Source organism: Eleutherodactylus coqui, chromosome 2, assembly GCF_035609145.1.
Source record: "Eleutherodactylus coqui strain aEleCoq1 chromosome 2, aEleCoq1.hap1, whole genome shotgun sequence".
Lineage (NCBI taxonomy): Eukaryota > Metazoa > Chordata > Amphibia > Anura > Eleutherodactylidae > Eleutherodactylus > Eleutherodactylus coqui.
Window position 1 is genome coordinate 1,213,229 of NC_089838.1, and position 14,297 is coordinate 1,227,525.

The window sequence follows — 14,297 nt, forward strand, 5'->3', positions numbered from 1 at the left end:
GGTGCACTCGGCTCTGCAGCATATCACAAGCTCAGCTCTGCTGCATGCGGTGCACTCGGCTCTGCAGCATATCACAAGCTCAGCTCTGCTGCATGCGGTGCACTCGGCTCTGCAGCATATCACAAGCTCAGCTCTGCTGCATGCGGTGCACTCGGCTCTGCAGCATATCACAAGCTCAGCTCTGCTGCATGCGGTGCACTCGGCTCTGCAGCATATCACAAGCTCAGCTCTGCTGCATGCGGTGCACTCAGCTCTGCAGCATATCACAAGCTCAGCTCTGCTGCATGCGGTGCACTCGGCTCTGCAGCATATCACAAGCTCAGCTCTGCTGCATGCGGTGCACTCGGCTCTGCAGCATATCACAAGCTCAGCTCTGCTGCATGCGGTGCACTCGGCTCTGCAGCATATCACAAGCTCAGCTCTGCTGCATGCGGTGCAGTCAGCTCTGCAGCATATCACAAGCTCAGCTCTGCTGCATGCGGTGCACTCGGCTCTGCAGCGTATCACAAGCTCAGCTCTGCTGCGTGTGGTGCACTCGGCTCTGCAGCATATCACAAGCTCAGCTCTGCTGCATGCGGTGCAGTCGGCTCTGCAGCATATCACAAGCTCAGCTCTGCTGCATGCGGTGCACTCGGCTCTGCAGCATATCACAAGCTCAGCTCTGCTGCATGCGGTGCAGTCACTTCTGCAGCATATCACAAGCTCAGCTCTGCTGCATGCGGTGCAGTCGGCTCTGCAGCATATCACAAGCTCAGCTCTGCTGCACATCACAAGCTCAGCTCTGCTGCATGCGGTGCACTCGGCTCTGCAGCATATCACAAGCTCAGCTCTGCTGCATGCGGTGCACTCGGCTCTGCAGTGTATCACAAGCTCAGCTCTGCTGCATGCGGTGCACTCGGCTCTGCAGCGTATCACAACCTGAGCTCTGCTGCATGCGGTGCACTCGGCTCTGCAGCATATCACAAGCTCAGCTCTGCTGCATGCGGTGCAGTCACTTCTGCAGCATATCACAAGCTCAGCTCTGCTGCATGCGGTGCAGTCGGCTCTGCAGCATATCACAAGCTCAGCTCTGCTGCACATCACAAGCTCAGCTCTGCTGCATGCGGTGCACTCGGCTCTGCAGCATATCACAAGCTCAGCTCTGCTGCATGCGGTGCACTCGGCTCTGCAGCATATCACAAGCTCAGCTCTGCTGCATGCGGTGCACTCGGCTCTGCAGTGTATCACAAGCTCAGCTCTGCTGCATGCGGTGCACTCGGCTCTGCAGCGTATCACAACCTGAGCTCTGCTGCATGCGGTGCACTCGGCTCTGCAGCATATCACAAGCTCAGCTCTGCTGCATGCGGTGCAGTCAGCTCTGCAGTGTATCACAAGCTCAGCTCTGCTGCATGCGGTGCACTCGGCTCTGCAGCATATCACAAGCTCAGCTCTGCTGCATGCGGTGCACTCGGCTCTGCAGCATATCACAAGCTCAGCTCTGCTGCATGCGGTGCACTCGGCTCTGCAGCATATCACAAGCTCAGCTCTGCTGCATGCGGTGCAGTCAGCTCTGCAGTGTATCACAAGCTCAGCTCTGCTGCATGCGGTGCACTCGGCTCTGCAGCGTATCACAAGCTCAGCTCTGCTGCATGCGGTGCACTCGGCTCTGCAGCGTATCACAAGCTCAGCTCTGCTGCATGCGGTGCACTCGGCTCTGCAGCGTATCACAAGCTCAGCTCTGCTGCATGCGGTGCACTCGGCTCTGCAGCATATCACAAGCTCAGCTCTGCTGCATGCGGTGCACTCGGCTCTGCAGCATATCACAAGCTCAGCTCTGCTGCATGCGGTGCAGTCAGCTCTGCAGCATATCACAAGCTCAGCTCTGCTGCATGCGGTGCACTCGGCTCTGCAGCGTATCACAAGCTCAGCTCTGCTGCGTGTGGTGCACTCGGCTCTGCAGCATATCACAAGCTCAGCTCTGCTGCATGCGGTGCAGTCGGCTCTGCAGCATATCACAAGCTCAGCTCTGCTGCATGCGGTGCACTCGGCTCTGCAGCATATCACAAGCTCAGCTCTGCTGCATGCGGTGCAGTCACTTCTGCAGCATATCACAAGCTCAGCTCTGCTGCATGCGGTGCAGTCGGCTCTGCAGCATATCACAAGCTCAGCTCTGCTGCACATCACAAGCTCAGCTCTGCTGCATGCGGTGCACTCGGCTCTGCAGCATATCACAAGCTCAGCTCTGCTGCATGCGGTGCACTCGGCTCTGCAGCGTATCACAACCTGAGCTCTGCTGCATGCGGTGCACTCGGCTCTGCAGCATATCACAAGCTCAGCTCTGCTGCATGCGGTGCAGTCGGCTCTGCAGCATATCACAAGCTCAGCTCTGCTGCACATCACAAGCTCAGCTCTGCTGCATGCGGTGCACTCGGCTCTGCAGCATATCACAAGCTCAGCTCTGCTGCATGCGGTGCACTCGGCTCTGCAGTGTATCACAAGCTCAGCTCTGCTGCATGCGGTGCACTCGGCTCTGCAGCGTATCACAACCTGAGCTCTGCTGCATGCGGTGCACTCGGCTCTGCAGCATATCACAAGCTCAGCTCTGCTGCATGCGGTGCAGTCAGCTCTGCAGTGTATCACAAGCTCAGCTCTGCTGCATGCGGTGCACTCGGCTCTGCAGCATATCACAAGCTCAGCTCTGCTGCATGCGGTGCACTCGGCTCTGCAGCATATCACAAGCTCAGCTCTGCTGCATGCGGTGCAGTCAGCTCTGCAGTGTATCACAAGCTCAGCTCTGCTGCATGCGGTGCACTCGGCTCTGCAGCATATCACAAGCTCAGCTCTGCTGCATGCGGTGCACTCGGCTCTGCAGCATATCACAAGCTCAGCTCTGCTGCATGCGGTGCAGTCAGCTCTGCAGTGTATCACAAGCTCAGCTCTGCTGCATGCGGTGCACTCGGCTCTGCAGCGTATCACAAGCTCAGCTCTGCTGCATGCGGTGCACTCGGCTCTGCAGCATATCACAAGCTCAGCTCTGCTGCATGCGGTGCACTCGGCTCTACAGCGTATCACAAGCTCAGCTCTGCTGCATGCGGTGCAGTCAGCTCTGCAGTGTATCACAAGCTCAGCTCTGCTGCATGCGGTGCAGTCAGCTCTGCAGCATATCACAAGCTCAGCTCTGCAGCATATCACAAGCTCAGCTCTGCTGCGTGTGGTGCAGTCAGCTCTGCAGTGTATCACAAGCTCAGCTCTGCTGCATGCGGTGCACTCGGCTCTGCAGCACATCACAAGCTCAGCTCTGCTGCATGCGGTGCACTCGGCCCTGCAGCATATCACAAGCTCAGCTCTGCTGCATGCGGTGCACTCGGCTCTGCAGCACATCACAAGCTCAGCTCTGCTGCATGCGGTGCACTCGGCTCTGCAGCATATCACAAGCTCAGCTCTGCAGCATATCACAAGCTCAGCTCTGCTGCATGCGGTGCAGTCAGCTCTGCAGCATATCACAAGCTCAGCTCTGCAGCGTATCACAAGCTCAGCTCTGCTGCATGCGGTGCAGTCAGCTCTGCAGCATATCACAAGCTCAGCTCTGCAGCATATCACAAGCTCAGCTCTGCTGCATGCGGTGCAGTCAGCTCTGCAGCATATCACAAGCTCAGCTCTGCAGCATATCACAAGCTCAGCTCTGCTGCATGCGGTGCACTCGGCTCTGCAGCACATCACAAGCTCAGCTCTGCTGCATGCGGTGCACTCGGCTCTGCAGCATATCACAAGCTCAGCTCTGCAGCATATCACAAGCTCAGCTCTGCAGCATGCGGTGCACTCGGCTCTGCAGTGTATCACAAGCTCAGTTCTGCTGCATGCGATGCAGTCAGCTCTGCAGCATATCACAAGCTCAGCTCTGCTGCATGCGGTGCACACGGCTCTGCAGCATGCGGTGCACTCGGCTCTGCAGCATATCACAAGCTCAGCTCTGCTGCATGCGGTGCAGTCACTTCTGCAGCATATCACAAGCTCAGCTCTGCTGCATGCGGTGCACTCGGCTCTGCAGCATATCACAAGCTCAGCTCTGCTGCATGCGGTGCACTCGGCTCTGCAGCATATCACAAGCTCAGCTCTGCTGCATGCGGTGCACTCGGCTCTGCAGCATATCACAAGCTCAGCTCTGCTGCATGCGGTGCACTCGGCTCTGCAGCATATCACAAGCTCAGCTCTGCTGCATGCGGTGCACTCGGCTCTGCAGTGTATCACAAGCTCAGCTCTGCTGCATGCGGTGCAGTCAGCTCTGCAGCATATCACAAGCTCAGCTCTGCAGCATATCACAAGCTCAGCTCTGCTGCATGCGGTGCAGTCAGCTCTGCAGCATATCACAAGCTCAGCTCTGCAGCATATCACAAGCTCAGCTCTGCTGCATGCGGTGCACTCGGCTCTGCAGCACATCACAAGCTCAGCTCTGCTGCATGCGGTGCACTCGGCTCTGCAGCATATCACAAGCTCAGCTCTGCAGCATATCACAAGCTCAGCTCTGCAGCATGCGGTGCACTCGGCTCTGCAGTGTATCACAAGCTCAGTTCTGCTGCATGCGATGCAGTCAGCTCTGCAGCATATCACAAGCTCAGCTCTGCTGCATGCGGTGCACACGGCTCTGCAGCATGCGGTGCACTCGGCTCTGCAGCATATCACAAGCTCAGCTCTGCTGCATGCGGTGCAGTCACTTCTGCAGCATATCACAAGCTCAGCTCTGCTGCATGCGGTGCACTCGGCTCTGCAGCATATCACAAGCTCAGCTCTGCTGCATGCGGTGCACTCGGCTCTGCAGCATATCACAAGCTCAGCTCTGCTGCATGCGGTGCACTCGGCTCTGCAGCATATCACAAGCTCAGCTCTGCTGCATGCGGTGCACTCGGCTCTGCAGCATATCACAAGCTCAGCTCTGCTGCATGCGGTGCACTCGGCTCTGCAGCGTATCACAAGCTCAGCTCTGCTGCATATCACAAGCTCAGCTCTGCTGCATGCGGTGCACTCGGCTCTGCAGTGTATCACAAGCTCAGCTCTGCTGCATGCGGTGCAGTCAGCTCTGCAGCACATCACAAGCTCAGCTCTGCTGCATGCGGTGCACTCGGCTCTGCAGCATATCACAAGCTCAGCTCTGCAGCATATCACAAGCTCAGCTCTGCAGCATGCGGTGCACTCGGCTCTGCAGTGTATCACAAGCTCAGTTCTGCTGCATGCGATGCAGTCAGCTCTGCAGCATATCACAAGCTCAGCTCTGCTGCATGCGGTGCACACGGCTCTGCAGCATGCGGTGCACTCGGCTCTGCAGCATATCACAAGCTCAGCTCTGCTGCATGCGGTGCAGTCACTTCTGCAGCATATCACAAGCTCAGCTCTGCTGCATGCGGTGCACTCGGCTCTGCAGCATATCACAAGCTCAGCTCTGCTGCATGCGGTGCACTCGGCTCTGCAGCATATCACAAGCTCAGCTCTGCTGCATGCGGTGCACTCGGCTCTGCAGCATATCACAAGCTCAGCTCTGCTGCATGCGGTGCACTCGGCTCTGCAGCATATCACAAGCTCAGCTCTGCTGCATGCGGTGCACTCGGCTCTGCAGTGTATCACAAGCTCAGCTCTGCTGCATGCGGTGCAGTCAGCTCTGCAGCATATCACAAGCTCAGCTCTGCAGCATATCACAAGCTCAGCTCTGCTGCATGCGGTGCAGTCAGCTCTGCAGCATATCACAAGCTCAGCTCTGCAGCATATCACAAGCTCAGCTCTGCTGCATGCGGTGCACTCGGCTCTGCAGCACATCACAAGCTCAGCTCTGCTGCATGCGGTGCACTCGGCTCTGCAGCATATCACAAGCTCAGCTCTGCAGCATATCACAAGCTCAGCTCTGCAGCATGCGGTGCACTCGGCTCTGCAGTGTATCACAAGCTCAGTTCTGCTGCATGCGATGCAGTCAGCTCTGCAGCATATCACAAGCTCAGCTCTGCTGCATGCGGTGCACACGGCTCTGCAGCATGCGGTGCACTCGGCTCTGCAGCATATCACAAGCTCAGCTCTGCTGCATGCGGTGCAGTCACTTCTGCAGCATATCACAAGCTCAGCTCTGCTGCATGCGGTGCACTCGGCTCTGCAGCATATCACAAGCTCAGCTCTGCTGCATGCGGTGCACTCGGCTCTGCAGCATATCACAAGCTCAGCTCTGCTGCATGCGGTGCACTCGGCTCTGCAGCATATCACAAGCTCAGCTCTGCTGCATGCGGTGCACTCGGCTCTGCAGCATATCACAAGCTCAGCTCTGCTGCATGCGGTGCACTCGGCTCTGCAGCGTATCACAAGCTCAGCTCTGCTGCATATCACAAGCTCAGCTCTGCTGCATGCGGTGCACTCGGCTCTGCAGTGTATCACAAGCTCAGCTCTGCTGCATGCGGTGCAGTCAGCTCTGCAGCATATCACAAGCTCAGCTCTGCTGCATGCGGTGCACTCGGCTCTGCAGTGTATCACAAGCTCAGCTCGGCAACAACTGACAAACGCCTTGCACGTTCTGACGCACTGGGCTCTGCTACATTTGAGGGGTGGCAGTCGTGTTCTGACAATCCTCTAAGTATTATAACTTGATTCCCTCGTCTTTAGGTAAGTAACATTTAAAGGGCCAGCGCGCACGGAGCAGCTCCTTATCTGCTCCTGGGAGAGCTGGGTGATGGACGGACACAGCAGCCAGATGTTCTTGTACAGCTGGTTACTCTACAGCGCCCTCCGGGGGTTAGATGGGGCCCCGGCCCTGAGGAAGCAGTAGGGTTTTCCTGGGGGTCACTAGGACAGAAGGAAGCCCCCCTCCTCCCCCTCCTTCTGATGACCCCCTGATAAGTGGACATCCAGACCACCATGTGAGGAGGTCAGAAGGGGGCTGCTTGTTCTACAAAGAGCAGGAGTGTCCTGGGAGGTCCGGGCTGAGGGGGAAGTAAGTGAACCCCTCCAGTGAAGGACAAGCCGTGTATCTAATCCTATCCTGTGTGATACTGTCTGCTGTATCTAATCCTATCCTGTGTGATACTGTCTGCTGTATCTAATCCTATCCTGTGTGATACTGTCTGCTGTATCTAATCCTATCCTGTGTGATACTGTCTGCTGTATCTAATCCTATCCTGTGTGATACTGTCTGCTGTATCTAATCCTATCCTGTGTGATACTGTCTGCTGTATCTAATCCTATCCTGAGTGATACTGTCTGCTGTATCTAATCCTATCCTGTGTGATACTGTCTGCTGTATCTAATCCTATCCTGTGTGATACTGTCTGCTGTATCTAATCCTATCCTGTGTGATACTGTCTGCTGTATCTAATCCTATCCTGTGTGATACTGTCTGCTGAGCCGTGTATCTAATCCTGTGCTGTGTGATACTGTCTGCTGAGTCGTGTATCTAATCCTATCCTGTGTGATACTGTCTGCTGATCTGTGTATCTAATCCTATCCTGTGTGATACTGTCTGCTGAGCCGTGTATCTAATCCTATCCTGTGATACTGTCTGCTGAGCCGTGTATCTAATCCTATCCTCTGTGATACTGTCTGCTGAGCCGTGTATCTAATCCTATCCTCTGTGATACTGTCTGCTGAGCCGTGTATCTAATCCTATCCTGTGTGATACTGTCTGCTGAGCTGTGTATCTAATCCTATCCTGTGATACTGTCTGCTGAGCCGTGTATCTAATCCTATCCTCTGTGATACTGTCTGCTGAGCCGTGTATCTAATCCTATCCTGTGTGATAATGTCTGCTGAGCCGTGTATCTAATCCTATCCTGTGATACTGTCTGCTGAGCCGTGTATCTAATCCTATCCTGTGATACTGTCTGCTGAGCCGTGTATCTAATCCTATCCTCTGTGATACTGTCTGCTGAGCCGTGTATCTAATCCTATCCTGTGTGATACTGCCTGCTGAGCCGTGTATCTAATCCTGTCCTGTGTGATACTGTCTGTTGAGCAGTGTATCTAATCCCATCCTGTGTGATACTGTCTGCTGAGCCGTGTATCTAATCCTATCCTGTGTGATACTGTCTGCTGAGCCGTGTATCTAATCCTCTCCTGTGTGATACTGTCTGCTGAGCCGTGTATCTAATCCTATCCTGTGATACTGTCTGCTGAGCCGTGTATCTAATCCTATCCTCTGTGATACTGTCTGCTGAGCCGTGTATCTAATCCTATCCTCTGTGATACTGTCTGCTGAGCCGTGTATCTAATCCTATCCTGTGTGATACTGTCTGCTGAGCCGTGTATCTAATCCTCTCCTGTGTGATACTGTCTGCTGAGCCGTGTATCTAATCCTATCCTGTGATACTGTCTGCTGAGCCGTGTATCTAATCCTATCCTGTGTGATACTGTCTGCTGAGCCGTGTATCTAATCCTATCCTGTGATACTGTCTGCTGAGCCGTGTATCTAATCCTATCCTCTGTGATACTGTCTGCTGAGCCGTGTATCTAATCCTATCCTGTGTGATACTGTCTGCTGAGCCGTGTATCTAATCCTATCCTGTGATACTGTCTGCTGAGCCGTGTATCTAATCCTATCCTGTGATACTGTCTGCTGAGCCGTGTATCTAATCCTATCCTCTGTGATACTGTCTGCTGAGCCGTGTATCTAATCCTATCCTGTGTGATACTGCCTGCTGAGCCGTGTATCTAATCCTGTCCTGTGTGATACTGTCTGTTGAGCAGTGTATCTAATCCCATCCTGTGTGATACTGTCTGCTGAGCCGTGTATCTAATCCTGTCCTGTGTGATACTGTCTGTTGAGCAGTGTATCTAATCCCATCCTGTGTGATACTGTCTGTTGAGCAGTGTATCTAATCCCATCCTGTGTGATGCTGTCCGCTGAGCCGTGTATCTAATCCTATCCTGTGTGATACTGTCCGCTTATCTGTGTATCTAATCCTATCCTGTGTGATACTGTCTGCTGAGCCGTGTATCTAATCCTATCCTGTGTGATACTGTCTGCTGAGCCGTGTATCTAATCCTATCCTGTGTGATACTGTTGTCTGAGCCGTGTATCTAATCCTGTCCTGTGTGATACTGTTGTCTGAGCTGCTGTATCTAATCCTGTCCTGTGTGATACTGTTGTCTGAGCTGCTGTATCTAATCCTATCCTGTGTGATACTGTCTGCTGAGCCGTATATCTAATCCTATCCTGTGTGATACTGTCTGCTGAGCCGTGTATCTAATCCTATCCTGTGTGATACTGTCTGCTGAGCCGTGTATCTAATCCCATCATGTGTGATACTGTCTGCTGAGCCGTGTATCTAATCCTATCCTGTGATACTGCCTGCTGAGCCGTGTATCTAATCCTATCCTGTGTGATACTGCCTGCTGAGCCGTGTATCTAATCCTATCCTGTGTGATACTGCCTGCTGAGCCGTGTATCTAACCCTATCCTGTGTGATACTGTCTGCTGAGCCGTGTATCTAATCCTCAGCTGTGTGATACTGTCTGCTGAGCCGTGTATCTAATCCCATCCTGTGTGATACTGTCTGCTGAGCCGTGTATCTAATCCTATCCTGTGTGATACTCTCTGCTGAGCCGTGTATCTAATCCTATCCTGTGTGATACTGTCTGCTGAGCCGTGTATCTAATCCTATCCTGTGTGATACTGTCTGCTGAGCCGTGTATCTAATCCTATCCTGTGTGATACTGTCTGCTGAGCCGTGTATCTAATCCCATCCTGTGTGATACTGTCCGCTGAGCCGTGTATCTAATCCTATCCTGTGTGATACTGCCTGCAGAGCCGTGTATCTAATCCTATCCTGTGTGATACTGTCTGCTGAGCCGTGTGTCTAATCCCATCCTATGTGATACTGTCTGCTGAGCCGTGTATCTAATCCTATCCTGTGTGATACTGTCTGCTGAGCCGTGTATCTAATCCTATCCTGTGTGATACTGTCTGCTGAGCCGTGTATCTAATCCTATCCTGTGTGATTCTGTCTGCTGAGCCGTGTATCTAATCATATGCTGTGTGATACTGTCTGCTGAGCCGTGTATCTAATCCTCAGCTGTGTGATACTGCCTGCTGAGCCGTGTATCTAATCCTATCCTGTGTGATACTACCTGCTGAGCCGTGTATCTAATCCTATCCTGTGTCATACTGCCTCCTGAGCCGTGTATCTAATCCTCAGCTGTGTGATGCTGCCTGCTGAGCCGTGTATCTAATCCTATCCTATGTGATACTGTCTGCTGAGCCGTGTATCTAATCCTATCCTGTGTGATACTGTCTGCTGAGCCGTGTATCTAATCCTATCCTGTGTGATACTGTCTGCTGAGCCGTGTATCTAATCCTATCCTGTGTGATACTGTCTGCTGAGCCGTGTATCTAATCCTATCCTGTGTGATTCTGTCTGCTGAGCCGTGTATCTAATCATATGCTGTGTGATACTGTCTGCTGAGCCGTGTATCTAATCCTCAGCTGTGTGATACTGCCTGCTGAGCCGTGTATCTAATCCTATCCTGTGTGATACTACCTGCTGAGCCGTGTATCTAATCCTATCCTGTGTCATACTGCCTCCTGAGCCGTGTATCTAATCCTCAGCTGTGTGATACTGCCTGCTGAGCCGTGTATCTAATCCTATCCTGTGATACTGTCTGCTGAGCCGTGTATCTAATCCTATCCCGTGTGATACTGTCTGCTGAGCCGTGTATCTAATCCTATCCTGTGTGATACTGTCTGCTGAGCCGTGTATCTAATCCTATCCTGTGTGATACTGTCTGCTGAGCCGTGTATCTAATCATATGCTGTGTGATACTGTCTGCTGAGCCGTGTATCTAATCCTATCTGTGTGATACTGTCTGCTGAGCTGTGTATCTAATCCTATCCTGTGTGATACTGTCTGCTAAGCCGTGTATCTAATCCTATCCTGTGTGATACTGTCTGCTGAGCCGTGTATCTAATCCTCAGCTGTGTGATACTGCCTGCTGAGCCGTGTATCTAATCCTCAGCTGTGTGATACTGTCTGCTGAGCCATGTATCTAATCCTCAGCTGTGTGATACTGTCTGCTGAGCCATGTATCTAATCTTATCCTGTGTGATACTGTCTGCTGAGCCGTGTATCTAATCCTATCCTGTGTGATACTGTCTGCTGAGCCGTGTATCTAATCCTCAGCTGTGTGATACTGCCTGCTGAGCCGTGTATCTAATCCTATCCTGTGTGATACTGCCTGCTGAGCCGTGTATCTAATCCTATCCTGTGTGATACTGCCTGCTGAGCCGTGTATCTAATCCCATCCTGTGTGATACTGCCTGCTGAGCCGTGTATCTAATCCTGAGCTGTGTGATATTGTCTGCTGAGCCGTGTATCTAATCCTCAGCTGTGTGATACTGTTCCCCAATCCCCAATTATGTGTTATACCATCTTCTGAGCCAAATATCTAAGACTATGATGTTAGATACACCCTGCTGAGAGATGTACCTAAGCCTGTAATATGTGATGTTGTCTTATGGGCTGTATATCTAATGCTTTTCTACGTGATACTGTCTGGTGAGCCAATGTATCTAAGCCCATCATGTTAGATACAGTCTGCTAACCCTGTGTATCTAAGCTTGCCATGTGTCTATGCCTAACGTGTGGTACTGTCTGCTAATCCTGTGTATCTAACTCTGTTATGTGCGATACACCTTTCTGAGATTGTGTATCTAAGCTTATTATGTATTCTACTATCTGCTGACCTTATGATGTGCGGTACTGACTGCAGAAGCCATGTATCTAAGCTTATCCTGCATGATACTGTGTAGTGTATCTAAGCCGTCCGTGGCTCACGCTCTCCTCTGGTCTCTGGCAGCTGCTGGAGCTACAGATGCGGCTGCACAACGACCAGATGCTGCTGCGACGGGCGCAGGAGGACAGCGAGCGACTGCAGCGGAGGGTGGAAGAATTAACCTGCGAGGTGACCTCACTGCAGAGGCAGGTAGGACCCCGGGGCCCCTCTGAGTACCACGATGCTCTGCGGCGGCGCATGCTGGGGGTTGTAGTTTTGTAGATCTACTTTAACCCTATGAAAGTGCCGTCATGCCACTGAAGAACACTCCCAGGTCAGCGCTGCCCGGCTGACACCAGAGAACAATAGCTTGCATGCCACGCCAGAAAACTTATGGTTTCTTTGATTTCGCACACGTGGGGATTGGCCAAGAGACCGTATCGTTATCGCGACCGCGAAAGGACGGCGTTGGGGTTTATATAGCGCGGATGTAGCAGAGCTGAGTTAATCGTGTCGCCCTTTACTTGGTTTGTTGCGGTTCACATAGTGGCCACAATCCAATATCATCATGAGGAGCCGAGTGACAAACTCATCGCTGCGCTGGAAGGGGCTGCACAGGACTTACTGAAGAGCGCCACATTTGTCCGCAGGCTGTTTGTGGTATTGCAGCTCAGCCTTGTTGAAGGGAATGCAGGTTATTTATACGGCGCCTGCATATTCCGTGGCGCTGTGCATCACATGACAGTACGGGGCCCACAATCTATATTCACCTAACGGGGGCGCTGTCTGTAGAAGGAAGCACACATGGGTTTATTAAACTGTACAATCATCCCATTTAGACAGACTGATGGCTTCTGTTCATGACAAACTCGGCTCCACTACATCTAACAAACATCTCACTGCTGCCTCGGACAACCCAGGCCGGCTGCTGCTATCAAACTGCCTGCTGCTGACATACTCAGCTCTGCTGCATCTGACAAACTGATATGTGCTGTTCTTGACAAACTCAGCTCTTCTTCATCTGACCTACTCGGCTCTGCTACGTATGACAAACCTATCACTGCTGCAACAGACAAACTGACAACCTTGTGCTAGCTGGTGTATCTAATCATGTGTGATACTGTCTCCTGAATTGTGTATCTAATTCCATCATGTGTGATACTGTCTCCTGAGTTGTGTATCTAATCCTAGAATGTGTGATACTGTCTAAGTTTAAAATCTGTGATACGGTCTGCTGAACCGTGTATCTAAGTCATCATGTGTGATACTGTTTGTTAAGCTGTGTATCTAAACTATGTGTGATACCGCCTTCTGAGCTAATTATATATTGTACTGCCTGCTGAGCCGAGTATCTAAGCCTATAATGTGTCATACGCCATGTATCTAAGCTTGTTGTATGTGCTGCTCTTCATCTGTTATCCCCGGTATAGCAGAGCTCCATTCGTCCTCTCGTGCGCAGCAGGGTTTGTCATTTGGTGCAGCACGTAGTGAGGACACAGTATTTTATCCAAGTGATTGCTCATCAGCTCTGCTATGTCACTAGATGACCAACTCAGCTCTGCTACATCCGTACCATCCCAAATAGACGAGCTGAGCTTACTTCATTGCCACAGTCCCCCCCTTTGTCAGCTGTGCAGCAGAGCAGGGTTACTCCAATTGTTTGTCCTTAAATAAATGGCTGATAACAGGGAGCAGTAGCTACACTTTCACTGTAGGTGTACTGTCCCTTTAAGTAGCTGAGGCTTGAGAAGTATTCTTCCTTCGCTCAGACTGTAGGGTATAGGTCTGAGCCCCCTGTGGGGCGCACGTGTGGTTATATTTGGCGCACATGTAACGATGACGGCGCGTTATCTCCAGAAGTAGGGCGACTCGTATTTATAGTCCCCGCAGAGCCTCGTCATAAGGAGCCGCTCGTTTAGGTCATTACGCGGGTATGTGGCAGGTTTGCAGACGAAGGCGACCTTTACGCTCCGCTTCTCAGTAAGGACTCGCTCGTACGGGCGTCTGTCGTCCGCGCATTACACGTATGGTATGGTATGCAGCAAACACGCCTGTACCGTGTATCTGCGCGCACGCTGAATGCACAGTGCCCACATCGGAGCCGACCACCACAGTATACCCGGCACTGCGCGGTTGTTTGTCACGTACTACGAAACATCTTAAAAAACGCAGGCGCAATTCCCGTCGGACGATCCGCAGCGCGCTCACTGCAAATGAACGGGCTTTAGTGAAATGTCGTCTACAGGGAGCAGAAAACACGCGCCACGGAATTACGGCTGCGGCGTGGACTTTAATGTGCCGTAAGAGCAGCACCAGAGCGGCTCCATCAGCACCAGCAGCTCCATCAGCACCAGCGGCTTTGTCGGCACCAGCGGCTTCTCAGCACCAGCGGCTCCATCAGCACCAGCGGCTCCGTCGGCACCAGCAGCTCCATCAGCACCAGCGGCTTTGTCGGCACCAGCGGCTCCTCAGCACCAGCGGCTCCGTCGGCACCAGCGGCTTTGTCGGCACCAGCTGCTCCATCAGCACCAGTGGCTTTGTCGGCACCAGCGGCTCCTCAGCACTGGTGGCTCCGTCATCACCGG

The 14,297-nt window shown here is 52.7% G+C and overlaps 1 protein-coding gene across 5 annotated transcripts in view; it reads left to right on the top strand.

Moving 5' to 3' along the window:
* The window catches only part of LMNTD1 (lamin tail domain containing 1), a 99,972-nt gene that overhangs the window by 39,477 nt on the left and 46,198 nt on the right, over window positions 1-14,297 (top strand). For all 5 annotated transcript variants that reach the window (XM_066590147.1, XM_066590145.1, XM_066590148.1 and 2 more), the window contains one exon: window positions 11,797-11,922. In XM_066590147.1, the coding sequence (XP_066446244.1) occupies window positions 11,797-11,922 (126 nt within the window). The remainder of the gene's footprint in view (window positions 1-11,796; window positions 11,923-14,297) is intronic.